Genomic DNA, 18,912 nt, shown 5'->3' on the forward strand with positions numbered 1-18,912 from the left:
TGATGGCTCAGAGCCTGGAGCCTGTTTCCGATTCTGTGTTTCCCTCTCTCTCTGCCCCTCCCCCGCTCATGCTCTGTCTCTCTCTGTCCCAAAAATAAATAAAAGTTGAAAAAAAAAAATTTAAGTAGGCTCCATGTCCAGCACTGAGCCCAGTGCGGGGCTTGAACTCACCACCCTGAGATCAAGACCTGAACTAAGGTCAAGCATCGCACACTTAACTGACTGAGGCACCCAGACGCCCCCAAACTATCTTCTTTTAAATTTATTTATTTTTTTAGTAATCTCTGCATCCAATTTGGGGCAAAAACTCATAACCCTGAGACCAAGAGTTGTATGCTCTACCGACTGAGCTAGCTGGGCGCCCCAGCTACAAATGATCTTACTCAAAGCTTTTGCATGATGACGGTGGCAGTAGTTGATTAGGGTGGAGATAGTGATGATAACCCTGTTTTATTCTAATTCTTTCATAAAATATGCAGGGAACCAAACAGTCTGAGTGGAACACAGAGTGCCTGACCTCCAGAAAGGAATCGATGTCTATCCCATAACTTCATGCAGTGCAAGATCCAGCTATATTCTCTAATGTTCCTACTAAATTCATGCTTTTCCCATTACTCAACTTATCATACCAAACACTGACATAAGAAGTCACAGATGAGGGGGTGCCCGGGTTGCTCAGTCGGTTAAGCATCTGACTTTGGCTCAGGTCATGATCTCATGGTCCGTGAGTTCGAGCCCCACATTGGGTTCTGTGCTGACAGCTCAGAGCCTGGAGCCTACTTTGGATTCTGTCTCTGTCTCTCTCTCCTCCTCCCCCGCTTGCACTCTCTCTCTGTCTCTCTCTCTCTAAAATAAATAAATATTAAAAAAAAACTCACCAATGACACAAGGAACAATTTTTAGATATATACACAGTAACACCTAGAATTGTAGGTTGTTCTGTGAGTGTTCCACAAGACCAGCAAACATATCTAATAAATTTTCACTTGATAAACAAGTGATGTCTTGCAATACGAGTACTATGTGACACCAAACATCACATGATCACAACTGAGCCAATGGGTCTCCTCTCTCCTCTCTTTCTCACAGCAGCATTGTGGGTGATTGTCTCCCATGCTTGGATGCTTGGTCTCAGGGGCAATATTTGGCAGAAATCAATGATATTTCAGAACGTTGGAAGGTGCCCACAACTGGCACTAGTGTATTTTTTGTCACTTCCAAGCACTTATAGACAGTCCTTTGCTTTTCCATACAAGAGTAAGCTTAGGAATGCTTTGCTTCATTCTAGGTCAGGCTGCATGCAGATATGGACCTTTTCCTCTGCTGCCTTATTGCCAGTTACATTAAATACAGTAACAGAGAGTTTATGAATACTGTATTGTAGTCAACATCTGTGCAAACATATACAATGGCCCTCATGCAGGAAAAGATTCCACTGAGCCAACGGAAAGCAATGATTCCATTAGTGATAGTGAAAGTCGTCCTACAAAATAACCTCTTCTCTTTCTTGTCTCCCTCACACCAGCCATGAAGATTTTCAAAGGGAAGTACAGGTTAATGTGTTTATTCTTCTTTATATTTTGTTTTATTTATTAATATTTTATAAATACTATTGTTTATATTATTTTATTTGTTTATATTATTTTATTGATAAAATATATAAATATTTTCTTTATTAATTTGTATTACAGTATTATAATAATTTTTATATGAATATTTTGGGGTTGTAGAATGAATCATCTGAGTTTCCAGTTTTGTTTTTTGTTTTTTTTTAATGTTTATTTTTGAGAGATAGAGAAAGAGAAAGACAGAGCATGAGCAAGGGAGGGGCAGAGAGACAGGGAGACACAGCATCCAAAGCAGGCTCCAGGCTCTGAGCTGTCAGCACAGAGCCTGACATGGGGCTTGAACCCATGAACCGCAAGATCATGACCTGAGCTGAAGCCAGACACTTAACTGACTGAGCCACCCAGGCGCCCCTCCAATAATTCTTATGGGGAAATTCACTTTGATATACAAGTGCTTTGGATTATAAGCGTGTTTAGGGAACAAATTATGCTTGCAAACCAAGGTTTTACTGTATATATATATATATATATATATATATATATATATATATATATCCATCCCTCGAGGAGGGTAGAATGTATATGGCAATAAGTTACTAACAATCCAAAAACAAAGTTGTTATTATTTTACCAGAGTTAAAACACACACACACACACACACACACACACACACACACACGCTGTTATAATTAAAGTTCAAGTAGGCCAAACCTCAGAAAGGTCACTCAGCTAAAGAAGAAAAGCTAGGTAAAACTACTTTTGAGAAAGTATTATATACTTTTCAGTACATGATGATACCAGGCTAAGGGTGTTCTCCCTTTGATTACTAACTTACCTAAGTCCACTCAACAGCAAAATGAAGAAAGAACATTTGTGAGAAATTGGGTTTAGTATTCTGACATGCACAGTTGAAACTGAAAAGAGATGATACCAATGATCTCCTCAGACTTATCCCAGTGAATTCTAGGAAAACAAGGTACTTTACTGTTAAACAATATTGCTTCCTTCTCCTCAATATAAGGCCCAACATCAAATAAAGTAAAATGTGCATGGATGCTGTTGTTTTGAAATGAAATGGCATTATCAGTGAAGACTCTTGTTACCAATTCAGAATGTGGCTTCGACAAACTCTATGCCACGACTTAGGGGAGTGTGCTATGGTAAGCTAGGCAATTTCAATGAGTTGGTGAAAACTAGATCCAGAAAACTACATAACTTGCCCACGTCACACAGGTAGTAAATGTCAGAGCCCAGATTAGAATGCAATTCATTACATTCCAAAGCCTGTACTCCTTATGAACTAATACAAGCTATTTATATTTGACTTTGGAGTGCATCTTATGATCCTACAGAAATAGGAAATTCATCTCCATAACTTTGTTTTGCCCTGGTTAATGTTTAATTTAGTCTAGCTGCCTTTTTGAATGGCTGCAGTTTGATGGTAGCACTGATGATCAGTGATATCTTTAGTCACAAATGGAAAAATGAAAGCAAGCTTTATAATCTGAATTTTATCAAAAATATCCATCAAAATGATAATTCTAGGATAATGTCAGTTAATTCTTCTTGTGTATGTGTGGTAGCCCCTCCCTTTCAGTTAATTCTTAAAAATATTACTGGATGAAAAAAATATCACTGGACGATGGGAAACAAGCCACCCACCATTCGGGAAAAGAAAATCCTTTAACCCAGTTGAGTAATACAACCTGAATTTGTCTTATAACTTTTCTCCTCTCTTTTATCTGCACTGATTATCTCCCCTGAAGGGGAAGAGCTAGGTAGAATTGTTTCATGCGTAAGACAACACTGGAGAGATCAGGTCTATTATGTAACGGTTTAGCAATCTCAATTTGTGGTCGGCAACATACAGAAGAGAGAAACGATAGGTCTGCTAAAAGCAACATGACAAACACAATAGAGGCCCATGGGAAACAAGGCTAAGAAGCTCTATTCTAAATGTCTTCAACTTTGCTTATCATTTCAGGTCAGGGTCTGAAGAATTTCAATAATTAGATTATCAACTCTAGTTCCTTTCACATATTTGTGAACATATAACTTAACTAGCTTCTTTTTTTTTATTATTTTTTTAAAGTTTATTTATTTATTTCGAGACAGAGAGAGAGCAGAGGAGGGGCAGAGAGAGGGGGAGAGAGAGAAAGAATCTCAAGCAGGCTCCACATCATCAGCACGGAGCCCAATGCGGGGCTTGAACCCATGAAACGTGAGATCATGCTCTGAGCCTTACCCAACTGAGCCACCCAGGCACCCCTAACTTTACTAGCTTCTAACGACTTTTGGATTATAAAGGCATTTGTTCTAATCACTGTGGCCTGAACCACAACAAATCCAAAAAGCTGTGAATATTCTGATTATATGTATACTTATTTTTAAGCTAAACCTTTTGAATCATCCGGCTGAAAGCAAAGCACAGTGATTTTAAATGATAGTCGATGGCCTACAAAATGAAGGTCTCTACTGCCCCCCTGAGGGCATAACTGAATTAACTTTCATTGAGAAGTTACATTTTCATTTAATACTATTACTGAAGTCCTGCTATAAAATGGAAATACAAATCTCACTTGAAGTCTCACAACCACCTCATAAAGTATGTATTATTATATCCCAATTTTGTAGATATGTAAAGAAGGCTTAGACAAAGGTTTTCCCAAGGTCAAGCATGTAGTCAATAAATCAGTATTTGAATGCAGTTCTAAATGTAAAATTCTATGCATATCATGTATATGCTTGTTTCTTTTTGCCACACTTCCTTTCCATAATAATAATTCATTCACGGTCTTCCTTTGATATGATATAAACTTAACTAGAAATACAATGTCCTTTTTTTTAATTTTAAAAATGTTTATTTATTTTTGAGACAGAGAGAGAGAGAGAGAGAGAGAGAGAGAGAGTGCACATAAGTAGGGGAAGGGCAGAGAGAGAGGGAGACACAGAATCTGAAGCAGACCCCAGGCTCTGGGCTGTTAGCACAGAGCCCGATGTAGGGCTCAAACCCACAAACCATGAGATCATGACCTGAACCAAAGTTGGACGCTTTACTGACTGAGACACCCTGGCACCCCGCAATGTCTTATTTTTAAATGAAAGTCAAAAACAGAAAAAGAAACCAAGTCAGTTGGAAAATTTATTTAAATGAAGACACAAGTCCCCTCACTGTAAAACAAATATATGTAAGGAAATGTTGAAAATAGCTCAAATTGCTTTTTATTTTTTTAATGTTTGTTTATTTTTGAAAGAGACAGAGCAGGGGAGGGGCAGAGAGAGGGAGAAACAGAATCCAAAGCAGGCTCCCGGCTCTGAGCTGTCAGCACAGAGCCTGATGCGGGGCTCAAACTCACGAACCGTGAGATCATGACCTGAGCCGAAGTTGCATACAACCGACTGAGCCATCCAGACGCCCCTCAAATTGATTTGTATTTTTTTTTAATTTATTTTTTTTTTCAACGTTTATTTATTTTTGGGACAGAGAGAGACAGAGCATGAGCGGGGGAGGGGCAGAGAGAGAGGGAGACACAGAATCGGAAACAGGCTCCAGGCTCTGAGCCATCAGCCCAGAGCCTGATGCGGGGCTCGAACTCACGGACCGCGAGATCGTGACCTGGCTGAAGTCGGACGCTTAACCGACTGCGCCACCCAGGTGCCCCTGATTTGTATTTTTTAAAAATGTTTATTTACATTTGGTTTTGGAAAGAGCAAGTGGGGGAGGGGCTGAGAGAGAGGGAGAGACAGAGAATCCCAAGCAGGCTCTATACTGTCAGTGCAGAACCCGATGTGGGGCTTGAACTCATGAACCGTGAGATCACGACCTGAGCCAAAATCAAGTCAGACACTTAACCAACTGAACTACCTAGGCACCCCTATTTGTTTTAGATAGATGTTTTTGTTAAAAACATAAGGATCTCAAAAGATGCTTTTCTCTATTTTGTTGTTACATATGTTCCCAAGATTGCAAATCGAAGCTCTTACACTTTATTCACATGTACCTCTTTTATAGCAGCACTCCAACACCTATTTATGTTTATTCTGGTTTATTTGTCACATTTTAGACTATGGTACTTAACTGTTTTCCTTAATGGTACCATGCTAAAATACCCTTATATTTTCATTTTGTGGTTACATATAACCCTTCCACAGATTAATCTGTAAATTATTTTACTTTTAATATAGTAAGCACTCATGTATAATCCCTGTGTATGATCTTCCCTTCCCCAAGAAAGAAAAAGTGCATTAGCTTTAAAATTTATTATAAATCTTCTATTTGTTACATATTTCAACAAAGGACAGGCTATCCATTCATCTCATAGGAAAAACAGAGGTTGTGTTAATTTCAAGTCTAAAATAAATGCCATGTTATCAAGATATTACCTGAGGTTGTTTTGGTGTTGGTTGAAGAAACAAGGCTGGCGAGGTTGACAACTTCTCCAGATGTGAAGATGAATGGGGTGGCCACAGTCATAGGGTTGGCTCTCTCGGGATGAGCATTCACCTGATTCTGCATCGCTTCCTACAAAGCAAGTCAGGATAGTTCAAAGTCAGAGCTCGTTAGCTTTAGTTATACAGTCACTGAGCAGCCGCTGCACCCCAGTGCCCTGTGGAGCAGAACTAGTTGTGGCACACAATGTCCCAGGGAGCTCAGAGTTCTCATTAAGACTACTGGTTTTGTTTTGTTTTTCCAGACCAGGGCAACAAAGATGTTAGGCTGCTTTCCCAAGTTTATTTCTAATTTAAAAAAAAGAAGTGTTATTATTTGCAAAAAAGTGTATTACTTGTAAAAACTTCTAGACAATTCACTTTACCTGTCTGGATCTTGTTTTTTATTTGGAAAATGAGGGAAGTGGCCTAAAAAGTAATTTGCAGCTCTAAAACTCTACGATCAATTAATTATGTACAAGTCAATGCGCTAGCAAGAGATCCCTACAGCGAATCTACAGAGAACAATATTCTCCAGAGTTCTGTCCAACTACTTGTTCCACTTTGCCAGTGAAGAAATTCCTAAGAGAATATATAACAAGCAAATAAATGAGTGCCAGATTTTAAAGTCTAGTGCCATACCTGCGCTTTTGCTTCCAGGGGTATTTGTACAATTTAGGTGTAAAGATGCTTATCTAATTTTCTAACTTTCAGAAGCAGTTTTCTACAAGCATAGTATCTACTTCAAAAGTCCAGTTATGAAAGAGCTCTAAATAAGGAATTAAAGTTGAAGAGTACAACCAGTCTATAGGGAACCATCTGCCAGGAAAAACAAACCCCTGAAAATGCAACAGAAATGGCTACCTATTTTTTACATATAATTATCCCTATGACCAATAGCTTCAGGTGAAACAGATTATCCATTCTCTGCTTACTGTTAAATTCCTTCTTGAATCTGCCTCTTCTTCTATACTCCACTATTGTTTCCTTAATTCAAGCCCCTACTGGCCCTTCCCTGGCCTAATGAAAGTCACATTGAGTGTCTTTTCTCTCAGGTCTGTGTACCACACTCCAAATGATCATCTTTAAAAAAAAAAACAACAAAAACAATTCACAGGAGCACCTTGGTGGCTCAGTCGGTTGAGCAACTGACTCTTGATTTCCGCTGAGGTCATGATCTCATACTTTCATGAGTTCAAGCTCCACATCAGGCTCCACACTGACAGTGGGATTCTCTCTCTCCCTCTCTGTCTGCCTCTCCCCCGCTCACTCTCTCTCTCTCAAAATAAATAAACTTAAAAAAAAAAACAGCTTAAAAAATAAATAAAATATTTAAAAATTTTAAAAAATGGGGGTGCCTGGCTGGCTCAGTTGGTAAAGCATGGGACTCCTATTAATCCCACGGTCCTGTGTTCAAGCCCCACGTTGGACGTAAAGCTTACTTAAAAAAAAAAAAAAGAAATCTCAATTTTCTATTTAAAAGCTTCTATTGGATCCCCATTACCCATAAAATAGTCTAAACTCTTTTGCATGTAACAGCCCTACACTCAAAACTCTGCCTAACCCTTAAGCCTTAGCTCCTTCCACTCCCAAACTCCATTTCCCTTGCTCAATCTCTAGTCACAAAACATATGCTTTCTTGAACATCCCATATCCTTTCATACCTCTATGTCATTGGCTTGCTCTTTTTCTAGCCTAGAATATAATTTTCTTACTTCTCTGCCTACTTCTTTAAAACTCAGTTCATGTTCTACATATATATATATATATATATTTTTTTTTTTTTTTTTTTTTTTTCCCCCAGTAATCTCTGCACTCAGTGTGGAGCTCAAACTCATGACCCCAAGATCAAGAGTGACATGATCTTCTGAGTGAAACTGCCAGGCGCCCCTCTATATACACTTTAATCTTTGCATTAAGCATCATTCATACTCCCTCTTCTGAGGCCCTGCAATGCTCAATAAATACCAATGTATCAATGTAATATTGTAATGCTTGATTTCTTATCCTTACCTTCATCACACTGTAAACATTCCAAGGGCAGGCATGTCTTACCAACCTTTGTATCCTTCATCCTATTACTCCCTGATATACAAGAGCTGGATTAAGAAATTAAGGGGTGAAATAATCACAGCTCCTTTTTAATTCTGAGATGGCTTCCTTATGACTCAATATGCGTTAGAGCTATGTACTGCCTCGTATCAGTTGATGTACATTCAGAAAACATAAAGAGGCTTTTAGTCCCAAGTCACGCTCAATTAGAAAGGGAAATTTTCATGGAGAAAAAAACACTCTAAAACCAAAGAAATCTTGTTTTTATACTAGCCACAACACTACTCTTCAATCACCGTGAATAATTCAGGGCTATGTAGAATGCTACTTTTTTTTAAGATACCAATAACAGAGTACCTGGGTGGTTCAGTTGGTTAAGTGACTTCAGTTCAGGTTATGATCTCAGGGTTTGTGAATTCGAGTCCCACACTGGGCTCTGCACTGACGGTATGGAGCCTGCTTAGAATTCTCTCTCTCCCTTCTCTCTGCCCCTCCCTGCTCATGCTTTCTCTCTCTCTCTCAAAATAAATAAATAAACTTAAAAAAAAAAAAAAAAGAGTCTGATGCTTCACCAATTAAGCCATCCAGGCACCCATAAATCATAAACTTTTGGAGTGCCTGGGTGGCTCAGTTGGTTAAGAGTCCAACTTTGGCTCAGGTCCTGATCTCATGATTTGTGAGCTCAAGTCCCACGTTGGGTTCTGTGCTGACAGCTAGGAGCCTGGAGCCTGGAGCCTGCTTTGGATTCTGTCTGTCTGTCTGTCTGTCTTTCTCTCTCTCTGTCTCTGTCCCTCCTCACCTCGTGCTCTATCTCTCTCTCTCTCTCAAAAATAAATAAACATTTAAAAAAAAAGAAATACTGGAGCGCCTAGGTGGCTCAGTCAGTTAAGTGTCTGACTTCAGCTCAGGTCATGATCTTGCAGTTTGTGAGTTTGAACGCTGCGTCAGGCTCTGTGCTGACAGCTCAGGGCCTGGAGCCTGCTTCAGATTCTGTGTCTCCCTCTCTCTCTGCCCCTCCCCTGCTCGTGCTCTGTCTCTCTCTCATAAAAATAAACATTAAAAAAATTTTTTAAATAAATAAAGGTTAAAAAAATACTAACGACAGTGAGTCACAAGATTGAGACATATCAGATGTACTATCTTGATAAGATATAGAAAATTCAATTTTGAGTCAGCTCCTACAAAAAATCCTTGAGTTACAATATACTCTAGGGGTATAAAAAGAACCAGACCTGAAGGATGACCAGAATCTCAGCATTCTTTTTCTCCAGGGCTATGTCAAAGGCAGATTTATCAAACTTGCTGAAAGCATGCACGTCAGCTCCATACTTGATAAGCAGCTCCACAACGTCTCGATGGTGGTGCTCTGTGGCCCAATGTAAAGCTGTCATCTTCAGCATGTCCTTGGCATTCACATCTGCACCGTTCTGTCACACAATAGTAATTTTTTCAAACAGACACTGGTTACAGTAGCACAGGTGCAAGATCCCAAAACCCAAATAGAGAGGATTTCCATGGAGATTACACATATTCAAATTTAGATCACGTTTAAGACATATCAAAGGGAAAAGCATTCTTCAAATTCTCCTGAATGATGACAGACATAATGTCTTCAATGAGTAGGTCTTCTAAGGACAACGGGGAAATTATAACAGATGGGAAAGGAAGGAGAAAAGAGCAGATTTTTTGTCGCATTTATTAACAGAGAGCTGAGCGCCTAGAAAAACAGGCATAAGTAAAGAGAACACCTGCAGAAGGGAATGAAGAAAAATCAATAAAGTCTGCTTAGCCTGTAAAAGATTAGGCAACCCGATCCTCATAGCCATGACGACTCTTGAAAGAGATGCAAGTCTGTGCTATGAACTGTCCTAAACTTAATCTCTCCCAGCCTAGTTTCCTACCACCCATTCAAGTAAGAAGACAGGGAGGTGGATATCTTTTTTACAATATAGATCCACCACTATTACCCTAACAAGCAGTTCCACGATGTGGGCATGTCCGTCAGCTGCAGCCATGTGCAAGGGGGTCCTGTCCACTTTGGTCCGGGCATCCCTGCTAACGCCTGCTCGAAGGAGCACTTCTGCTGTGGAATAATGACCATACTGGGCTGCAAGGTGGAGGGGTGATGTTCCAAGCTGTGGGAAAATAATACTCATTGAGTATCAACCGTGTGCAGAGTCCTAAATCATTGAGAGACACAAATGAACAAGAGGTACAGTCTATGGTTCCTGTCCTTGGAGAGAGAATCTGGGTGGCCAATAGGAGTAAAGAATATTAATTAAGAGCTTAATATACTAACAGGCAAATAAACATCCCACCAATTAAATAAGTGCTAATGGATTTAAGTCAGGTGGAGTTACCAGGTGAGATTCTCCGAAGGACATGATGTTAAGCAAGGCTTAGAAGAAGGTAAAAAAAATGGATAAACAGGAACATTCTGCATTGGGGTAAAGGTAAGGGATAGGCAAATTCAAAAGAATTCTTAGGAAAAGGGCAGAGGCTAGAAAGTTAGTGAGAAATTTGGGGTAAAAATTTAACTGGTTGGAATAGAAGTCTGTTGCCACCGTAAAACAAAGCAAAAAGACTGATGAGATGAAGAGGTGCTAAAATTTTAGCAATGGCATGTGAACAGCAATAAGCTATTGTCAAATAGCAATACGTCTGTATCATCTCAAAGTACATCTTTCAAGAGTTATCTATCTTTGGCCACTTTGGCCAGAGATCTATTCCTTTCTTCGTGTTACGTTCTTTATTTTAAGCCTATGTTGCTTCTTTGCCTTTCTTATATATTCAGCCTTTCTGCCTGACTGGATTTAATTCACATTGCTCTTTTCAGGTCTATTTATAGAAGTGCTAATCTCTAGGTTTCCTTTTCTTCCTTTTTGTGAAGTGCTAACAATCTGCTGACCTCTAAAGCTATGAATTAATCACCCCAGCATAGAGGACACTGGCTCATCAAATTGTTCAAATTAGGCAATGCCTGCGCCTGGCTGGCTCGGCTGGTAGATCACGTGACTGGATCTCGGGGTTGTGAGTTTGAGACCCATGTTGTGTGCAGAGATTACATTTAAAAAAATTTTTTTTTAATTAAATTAGATACTGCTTATAAAATCCATGAATGCTTAGCAAGTCCACATTATAACCTGGACCTGGATCTTCTGAAACTGCTCTTCAAGCTGGCTGTTTAGGCTCATGAAATTAACACCTTCCTCTTAATGTATTTTAACACTGGTAAAAAGGTAACAAATGCCTAGACTATTCCTTATTAACCGGGATACTTTAGAGAAAAGGAAACAAGTAGTTTGTTAGTCTAGAAATGCACTCTTATTATACTGATTTTGTTTAATTTTTAGCTAATTACAGAAGCCTATAACCTAAGTACACTCCAGGGAGAATTAAACCTTCAGAAAATACTCTAAGAAACATTATGGAAAATCACAAGTATATAATACCTTACAATTACCATCTATATATATCCACAGGAGACTCTTTCAATTTGGAAGACTAAAAGAAGTATTTAGGTAAAACGAAGAAAACAAAACTCTTGTAGGAGAATGAAGCAGAAAGGGAATGAGAAAAGGCAATACAGTATGTTCAGCCTTTAAGAAAAAGGTTGGGGGTCACCTGGCTAGCTCAGTCCGTAGAGTGTGCAACTTTTGAACTTGGGGTTGTGAGTTCAAGCTCCACATTGGGTATAGAGATTACTTAAAAAAAAAAAATCTTTGACGCCTGGGTGGCTCAGTCGGTTAGGTGTCCGACTCTTGATTTTGGCTCAGGTCAGGATCTCACAGTTCATGGGTTCAAGCTCTGCATGGGGCTCTGCACTGACAGAGTGAAGCCTGCTTGGGATTCTCTGGGGGGGGGGCCCCCCCACCTCCTCCCCTGCTCACATGCTCAATCTCTCTCTCAAAATAAATAAATAAACTTTAAAAAAATAATTTAAAAAATTAAGTGTTTGGGGGGAAAAAAGAAATTGGCAACAGCACACATTGGGAATAATGAAAAGAGCTTACCCAGTCTGTGGTGAATGGGGCGCCATTTGCCATCAATGTTCTCACTTCATCATCTTGGCCTTTTCTTGCCGCTTCTAGTAACCTCTTCCCCAAGTCCACCAAAGACATCTTTATGCATAGGAACAAAAGTTTTCAGGAAGCTATAATTCAAACACAAGGAAAGCTGCCTGTAAAATGCTCTGAGAAGACCTCTTGTACTTAAATATATGTAAGATATTTCTCAAGCTGACTACCCAGTATGGCACTTTCTCTCCACCTCATCTAACACAATCAGATATTTGGAAAAGTTTAGGCCCTAAACAATAGTTCCTTAATGTTCAGTATTCAGAAAAATACTTTGGAAACCTGTGCAACACATTACCACCTCTCTAGCTTAAGGAATCAAAAACAGCATTTCATCCCTTTGAAACAACTGCGGGTAGAAATGTACGTCAAGGGCACCTGGGTGGCTCAGCTGGTTAAGCATCTGACTCTTGACCTTGACTCAGGTCATGATTTCATGATTTGTGAGATCCCAGCCCCATGTTGGGCTCTGCGCTGACAGTGGGGAGCCTGCTTGGGATTCTTTCTTTCCCTCTCTCTCTGCCCCTGCCCCACTCCCATGAGCACTCCCTCTCTCTCTCTCTCAAAATAAGTAAATAAACTTTAAAAAAATGTTATGTCACACCAAAGAATGATGAATAGACAATCCAAGGATATTGAGACTTAGTTATACAGCAGAAACTTTTTCAAAAATGAATAAAGTGAACCTGCCACTTCGAGGAAAACAATTGGCAGTGTTCATTTATTAATTATAATTAGAGCTTTCAAGCAAAATTAGAATTTTGGGAAACAAATCCACCACCATGAGTTAACAGCTTACTATAAAGTTTTCTGATGAAATTAGTTATGATACTAATGAATGTGATTTTTTAATATTGTAAAATAAAATGCATCAACATTTGGATGATCTGCGTAATTTGCAGAACCAATATTTTTCAAATGACCAATGCATGTTATAAAATCACGTACAAGTAAAAACAATACTTTAAAGTGAAAGAACAGTTGGTTTTAAGGTAACAGAGTATAATAATTTCATTCATATGGTTTCAGATTCTTCACTGCAAGTAACTTTTAAGAAATCGTTAGTTTGTACAGTTTTTGTGTAGAATCAAAGAACACCAGAATTACCCAAAAAAGCTATTAAAATATTCCTTTTTCCAAGTACATATTGCAACAGATTACATGCAATAGTAGATATGCAGCTGTTGTTTTTTTTTTTCAATGTTCATTCACTTTTGAGAGACAGAGATAGAGTGCAAGCAGGGGAGGGACAGGGAGAGGGAGACACAGAATCCAAAGCAGGCTCCAGGCTCTGAACTGTCAGCGCAGAGTCCACCACAGGGCTCAAACCCACCAAATGTGAGATCATGACCTGAGTTGAAGTCGGACGCTCAACCGACTGAGCCACCCAGGCACCCCACTGCAGCTGTTTTCTATTAAGCCAGAGGTTAGAAAGATTTGCAAAAACAAAACAATGCCATTCTTCTCATTATTTAACTTGGAAGATACATTTCTTATAAAAATGTGTTATTTATGTTAACACGTACAGGATTTATGATTGTATTTTAATGAATGAACATTTTTAAATTAATTTCCAAGAGCACCGGAGTGGCTCAACCAGTTAAGAATCTGACTCCTGATTTCACCTGAGGTCATGATCTGACTGTCCTGAGATCAAGCCAGATTGGGCTCCGCACTGAGCATGGAGGCTGCTTAAGAGTTTCTTTCTCCTCCCCCCCCCCCCGGCCCCCCTTGCACACACACACTCTCTTGCAAGAAAATAAAACACATCAGGAAATATGAAGTAATTTCAAACAAGTACCTGTCATAGTTAAAAAATAAATAAATAAAAATTAATTTTGAAAATAGTTAAGTACCAATAGATATAACACATTGGTGTCCTCAATAATTTTTAAGAATATAAATGAGTCCAAGGGTGGACCTGGACTCATTTACCTGGGTACCTGGGTGACTCCTTGGTTAAGCATCAGACTTCGGCTCAGGTCATGACCTCACAGTTCATGGGTTCAAGCCCCGTGTCGGGCTCTGTGCCGACAGCTGAGCCTGGAGCCTGCTTCAGATTATGTGTCTCCCTCTCTCTCTGCCCCTCCCCCACTCACACTGTCTCTCACTCTCAAAAAAATAAAAACATTAAAATATATAAATATATAAACATATATATATATATATAAATGAGTCCTGAAACCAGAAAATTTGAGGCTCATCAGCTTAGGCAAGTCATTCAGCCACCATGTGATTTCACCTTCCATATCTATATCCCAGAGCATTGTCCTCAAACCTGGGTGTCCAGGAGACCACCTGAGAGTGTTCAGAATGAGCACAGTTCACACTGCAGTCCAGACCCTTTGAATGAGTATGTTCACAAGGAGAGGATGGACTTTAATAGCAAACTTCTATAACCTACATGTCAGTTTTCACAACTTAAGAAAATGCTAAAGAAAAAAATGATAGCAAAACCTTATTATAGAAAACCAATACTTTGTATTTCTCCGTAATCACCTTCCTTTTAAAATATCAAAATTGCCTTGCAATTTAATGATCTTATTACTAATACTTAACAATTTTTAGGAGGTTCATTAGTCATAAATGACTCCCTCACATTTTCTCAAATTACACTATATACATATATATACATACATACACACACATATATATATATATGGTATGTATACATAATATATACATACATAACACACATATATATACGGTATATATAGTACATACATACACATATGGTATATATGGCGTATGTATATATATATAGATAGGTAGATATAGATATACACAGTATATCACCAAGTCTTAAACACTTCCATAATAACTGGTCACAAAGGGAAAGACATGCTGGCAAAAAGCAGAAGTAGCTTTCTTTTTTTTTAAGCTTATTAATTTATTTTGAGAGTGAGAAAGAGCGCAAGTTGGGGAGGGACACAGAGAGAGAGAATCCCAAGCAGGCTCCACACAGTCTGCATGTAACTTGATGCGGGCTTGAACTCAGGCACTGTGAGACCATGACCTGAGCCAAAACCAAGAGTCAGACGCTTAACGGACTGACTGAGCCACCCAGGCATCCCAGAAGTATCCTAATAGTGAAATTTCAGCTGTTCTTTACCACGAAAAAAATACTGTTGAAGGTTGGGGTACCTGCCTAAGGAGAAATCTGGTTTGCTTTACATTCCAGGGAAGCTGATATTTCTAGAAAACGAGACCCTTTATATAAATAAGTTGATTTTATTCCATGGAAACTGTTGTCTTTAGCACGTGAACTCTTCCAAAGTATTTTTGAAGTCAATTTTTTTCACTATAGTCTGCTTTCATATATATATTAATTGTATCGTTTTTCTTTAATCATATTTGTGACTCATGGATCAGTACCTCTAAATGGCAATTGACTCAGATTTGTCATCCCATTCTTTTTTTGTTGTTTATTTATTTTGAGAGAGAGAGAGAGAGAGAGAGAGAGAGAGAGAGAGAGAGAGAACTTCAAGCAGTCTCTACGCTGTCAGCACTGAGTCTGAAGTGGGGCTCAAACAGGGCTCAAACTCACAAATCATGAGACCATGACCTGAGCCAAAATCAAGAGCTGGACCTTTAACCGACTGAGCCACCCAGGCATCTGTCATCCCATTCTTTAAATAGGCCATGAAAAGCCTTATTTCTTACTATACAAAGATATAGTTAAACTTTGGGATTAGAATGTAAGTAGGGAGTTATATTCATCACTGTTAAAAAAAAAAAAAGTCTAGAAATGTGCTCTTCAAGGTTCTTTTCTCCCCTATCCTCCATTCTTTTGAGTTAACCTGAAGCATCTATCCAAAGTTAAAAATAAAATGTATTTTTAAAATAGTATTTTGGGGCTCATGGCTGGTTGTCAGAGGAGTGTGCAACTCTTGATCTTACGGTCATGAGTTCCAGCCCCACATGGGGTGTAGCAATTGCTTAAATAAATAAAACTTTAGAAAGTAATAATAAAACAGCAGCATTTTGGGGGGACTGTATTCCCTTCTCCCATATCCTATGTAAATGCTGACAACACCCACCAGACAAGAGATGTGGCCAAAGAGTCCAGAGGAGCTTGAGGCACTTTCAAGCTCCCTGATTATTGAAAACACTGGGAAAACATTCTCCCTTACTGGACATACCTCTACTTTTCCTATATCAGAAGTGAAGAACAAAACAAAATCTGGTCTAACTTGTCTCTTAGGATTTTGGAGATGAATATAATAACAAAGTACACACTCCCTCTCCCAAACAAACACACAAGAACTCCAAATAAGTGTGGTTTTTTAATTAAAAAAAAAATCTTTATTTATTTTTGAGAGAGAGACAGAATGTGAGTGGGGGAAGGCGGGGGGGAGGGAGGGAGACACAGAATCTGAAGCAGGCTCCAAGCTCCGAGCTGTCAGCAAAGAGCCCGACCCAGGGCTTGAACTCACAAACTGGGAGATCATGACCTGGGCTGAGCTGAAGTCAGATGCTTAACCACCTAGGTGCCCCTAGATAAGTTTGTTTTAATAACGGATGAAGTGCTTGCGCTGTTGACAACAAAGTACTCTTATTATCATAGAATAATTACATTTGTTGACATAAGAATTTGTGGGGAGGAGAGGTAGGGGGTTGGGTGGCTCCTCTGTTAAGCATCTCACTCTTAGTTTCCACACAGGTTATGATCTCACCATTCATAAGACAGAGCCCCAAGTCTGGCTCTGCAGCTGACAGGGGGAACCCTGCTTGGGATTCTCTCTCCCGTTCTTTTTCTGCCCTTTCCCTGTTTGCACGCTATCTCTGAAAATAAATAAACACTAAAAAAAAAAAAAAAAAAAAAAAAAAAAAAAGACTTTGGGTGGGGCAGTTCTTTCACTTATTAAAGAGTGTATGAAAATATATGCTTAATAACATCTCTATTGGATTGGGTGGGTCAAATGGCACTAGGAAAATATGGCCCCTGACGGCCAAAAATGTTAAATTGTTGGAGGTAAGCCACAGAACGTCCTTTTCTGTAGATGTTTAAGAGAGAAAGAAGTCCTTGTGGGAAGAAGGAGGGGAATGGGATAATCTCTGCTGGCTCAAGGAAATCTGTGAGAACAGAAGAAAGGTAACGAGAAGGAGAAATGGAATTGAAGAAACCACAGTATGACGACCCATTTTTCTTTTTCTCTTGCACACGTCTCCACCGGGCAGCCAGCTGTACAAACAACTGTGCCACAAATGAGGGCGGGGCCCTTACTGCTCTTGCAGATTACTAAGCTCCCTCAAAATCTTTAAGCTACTACTGAAGTCAGACAGTTGAGAGTCCCCGTTTTTTCCTCCATCACAAACCCTCCAGTTGCAGACAGCAACATTGTCCTTCAGGAAGAAGAGTCAATGGGGGTAGTAAGCCAAGGTCTTGGCCCGGCGGGGGGCGCTGAGCTCCGCGCTGCCCCCTAGCGGTCACCTCTGTGGCCCTAGCTTCCCTGGGTCCAGCTCCCCAGCCCCAGGTCTTACACCCACCCCCTTCTTCACCTCCTCTCAGTCCCCTCCCCTTCCTCCCGGCCGCATCCCCTTCCTCTTCGTCCCCCTCCCCGAGCTGCCCCCGCTCTGGTGAAGGGGCGCCGCTCAGTCTGCACCCAGAAGTTCGGGGCTGGGCTGGGCGCGGTGCGCCTTCCCACGGCAGTCTCCCTTCCAGCCCTCACGCCCCCCAGAGTACACATCTTCTTCCCCCTCACCTCCTCGTCCGGGACGCTGCCGGCCGCGCTTTCACCGAGCCCGCCAGTTTGGTCCCGTTTCCTTCTCTAGTTAAGACTCCCTGTCACTGACGGTTACTTTTTGGCCTTTTCATATATGCATATTTTGGGGGCCTTTAACCCCCCCTCGTGGAGAAATGGAGGCAACAAGATGGCGGACCCGGAAGTGAAGACTCAGCGAATACAATTTCTGGCGGAGGGATCTGTGAGGAGACAATGACCAGAAAACCCACATTTCCATTAGAACCGAAGAGCGGCGCACCTCCGAGGCTCATTTTTTTTCCACCGATGGCCTTTTGAAGTGGAAAAGCGTGTATACGAGACGACCCAGAGAGGACTATTTGGCGAGGCGGAGGATTGTTGTTACGTGTCTTACGTGTCGTGTAGTTCCGGTAGGGGGATGGACCCGATGGTTTGTTTTGGCGCCAAGAGCCCGGCGTCGTGCAGAGGGCAAATCGGTATCAGCGTCGATCCTGTACCCTGTTGGTAACTTGTCTGGGGGCCAGCCTTAGGATTGATGGGAAAACTTTCTCTGTCTCAGCCTCCGGTGAAACTGTTGGAGACGTTCCTGGCTTTGTGCTCAAGTTGAGCCCTGGTGTCTGCTCAGAATAGTGGAACAAATAACGGAGGCTTTTTTGAGGGGCCTGGAAGGGCATGCAGCTTGAGTTTGCAAACCCACTTAAGGCATTTTACTTACCAGATGATTCTCACCTTCGCCCACCGATCGCCACTACCTAAGGGCAGCGAGAAATCGGGAAAGAAGCCCTTCAAAAGTACGTGAATGTAGAAAAGGACACATTTCGGCTCTACTTTCATTAGATCTTGGCTTTTGTCGGTTTTGGTGGGCCTTTCAAAGCCAACTGTTTTCGCGTCTACCTCCTTTTCTGAACTTGGTAGTGCCATCTTTAAAGTATGGCATACTCCCCAAGTATGATCCACCTTGGTATTTACAGGTTCCCTTTTTTTGAGAGTTAAAATCTTGTTTCATTGCCGTGTGTATCCTTTTATATCTCGCGGCTCATTGCCTTTCGTATAGTAAGGACCCAAAAATGACCAGTGGGGCTT

The 18,912-nt window shown here is 40.4% G+C and overlaps 1 protein-coding gene across 5 annotated transcripts in view; it reads right to left on the bottom strand.

The window, feature by feature from the left end:
- The window catches only part of GABPB2 (GA binding protein transcription factor subunit beta 2), a 37,163-nt gene extending 18,731 nt beyond the window's left edge, over positions 1-18,432 (bottom strand). For 2 of the 5 annotated variants that reach the window (XM_040461254.1, XM_040461252.1), the window contains exons 1-5: positions 17,830-18,432; positions 12,062-12,201; positions 10,016-10,183; positions 9,281-9,475; positions 5,952-6,090 (exon numbers count right to left, since the gene is read on the bottom strand). In XM_040461254.1, coding sequence (XP_040317188.1) covers positions 5,952-6,090; positions 9,281-9,475; positions 10,016-10,183; positions 12,062-12,169 — 610 coding nt within the window. In that variant the 5' untranslated portion in view covers positions 12,170-12,201; positions 17,830-18,432. The remainder of the gene's footprint in view (positions 1-5,951; positions 6,091-9,280; positions 9,476-10,015; positions 10,184-12,061; positions 12,202-17,829) is intronic. The other 3 variants (XM_040461253.1, XM_040461256.1, XM_040461255.1) reach the window with 3 other exon arrangements.
- Positions 18,433-18,912: the final 480 nt, after the last annotated feature.

Source organism: Herpailurus yagouaroundi, unplaced genomic scaffold (assembly GCF_014898765.1).
Source record: "Herpailurus yagouaroundi ecotype Mexico unplaced genomic scaffold, PumYag 254, whole genome shotgun sequence".
In the NCBI taxonomy this organism is placed as follows: domain Eukaryota; kingdom Metazoa; phylum Chordata; class Mammalia; order Carnivora; family Felidae; genus Herpailurus; species Herpailurus yagouaroundi.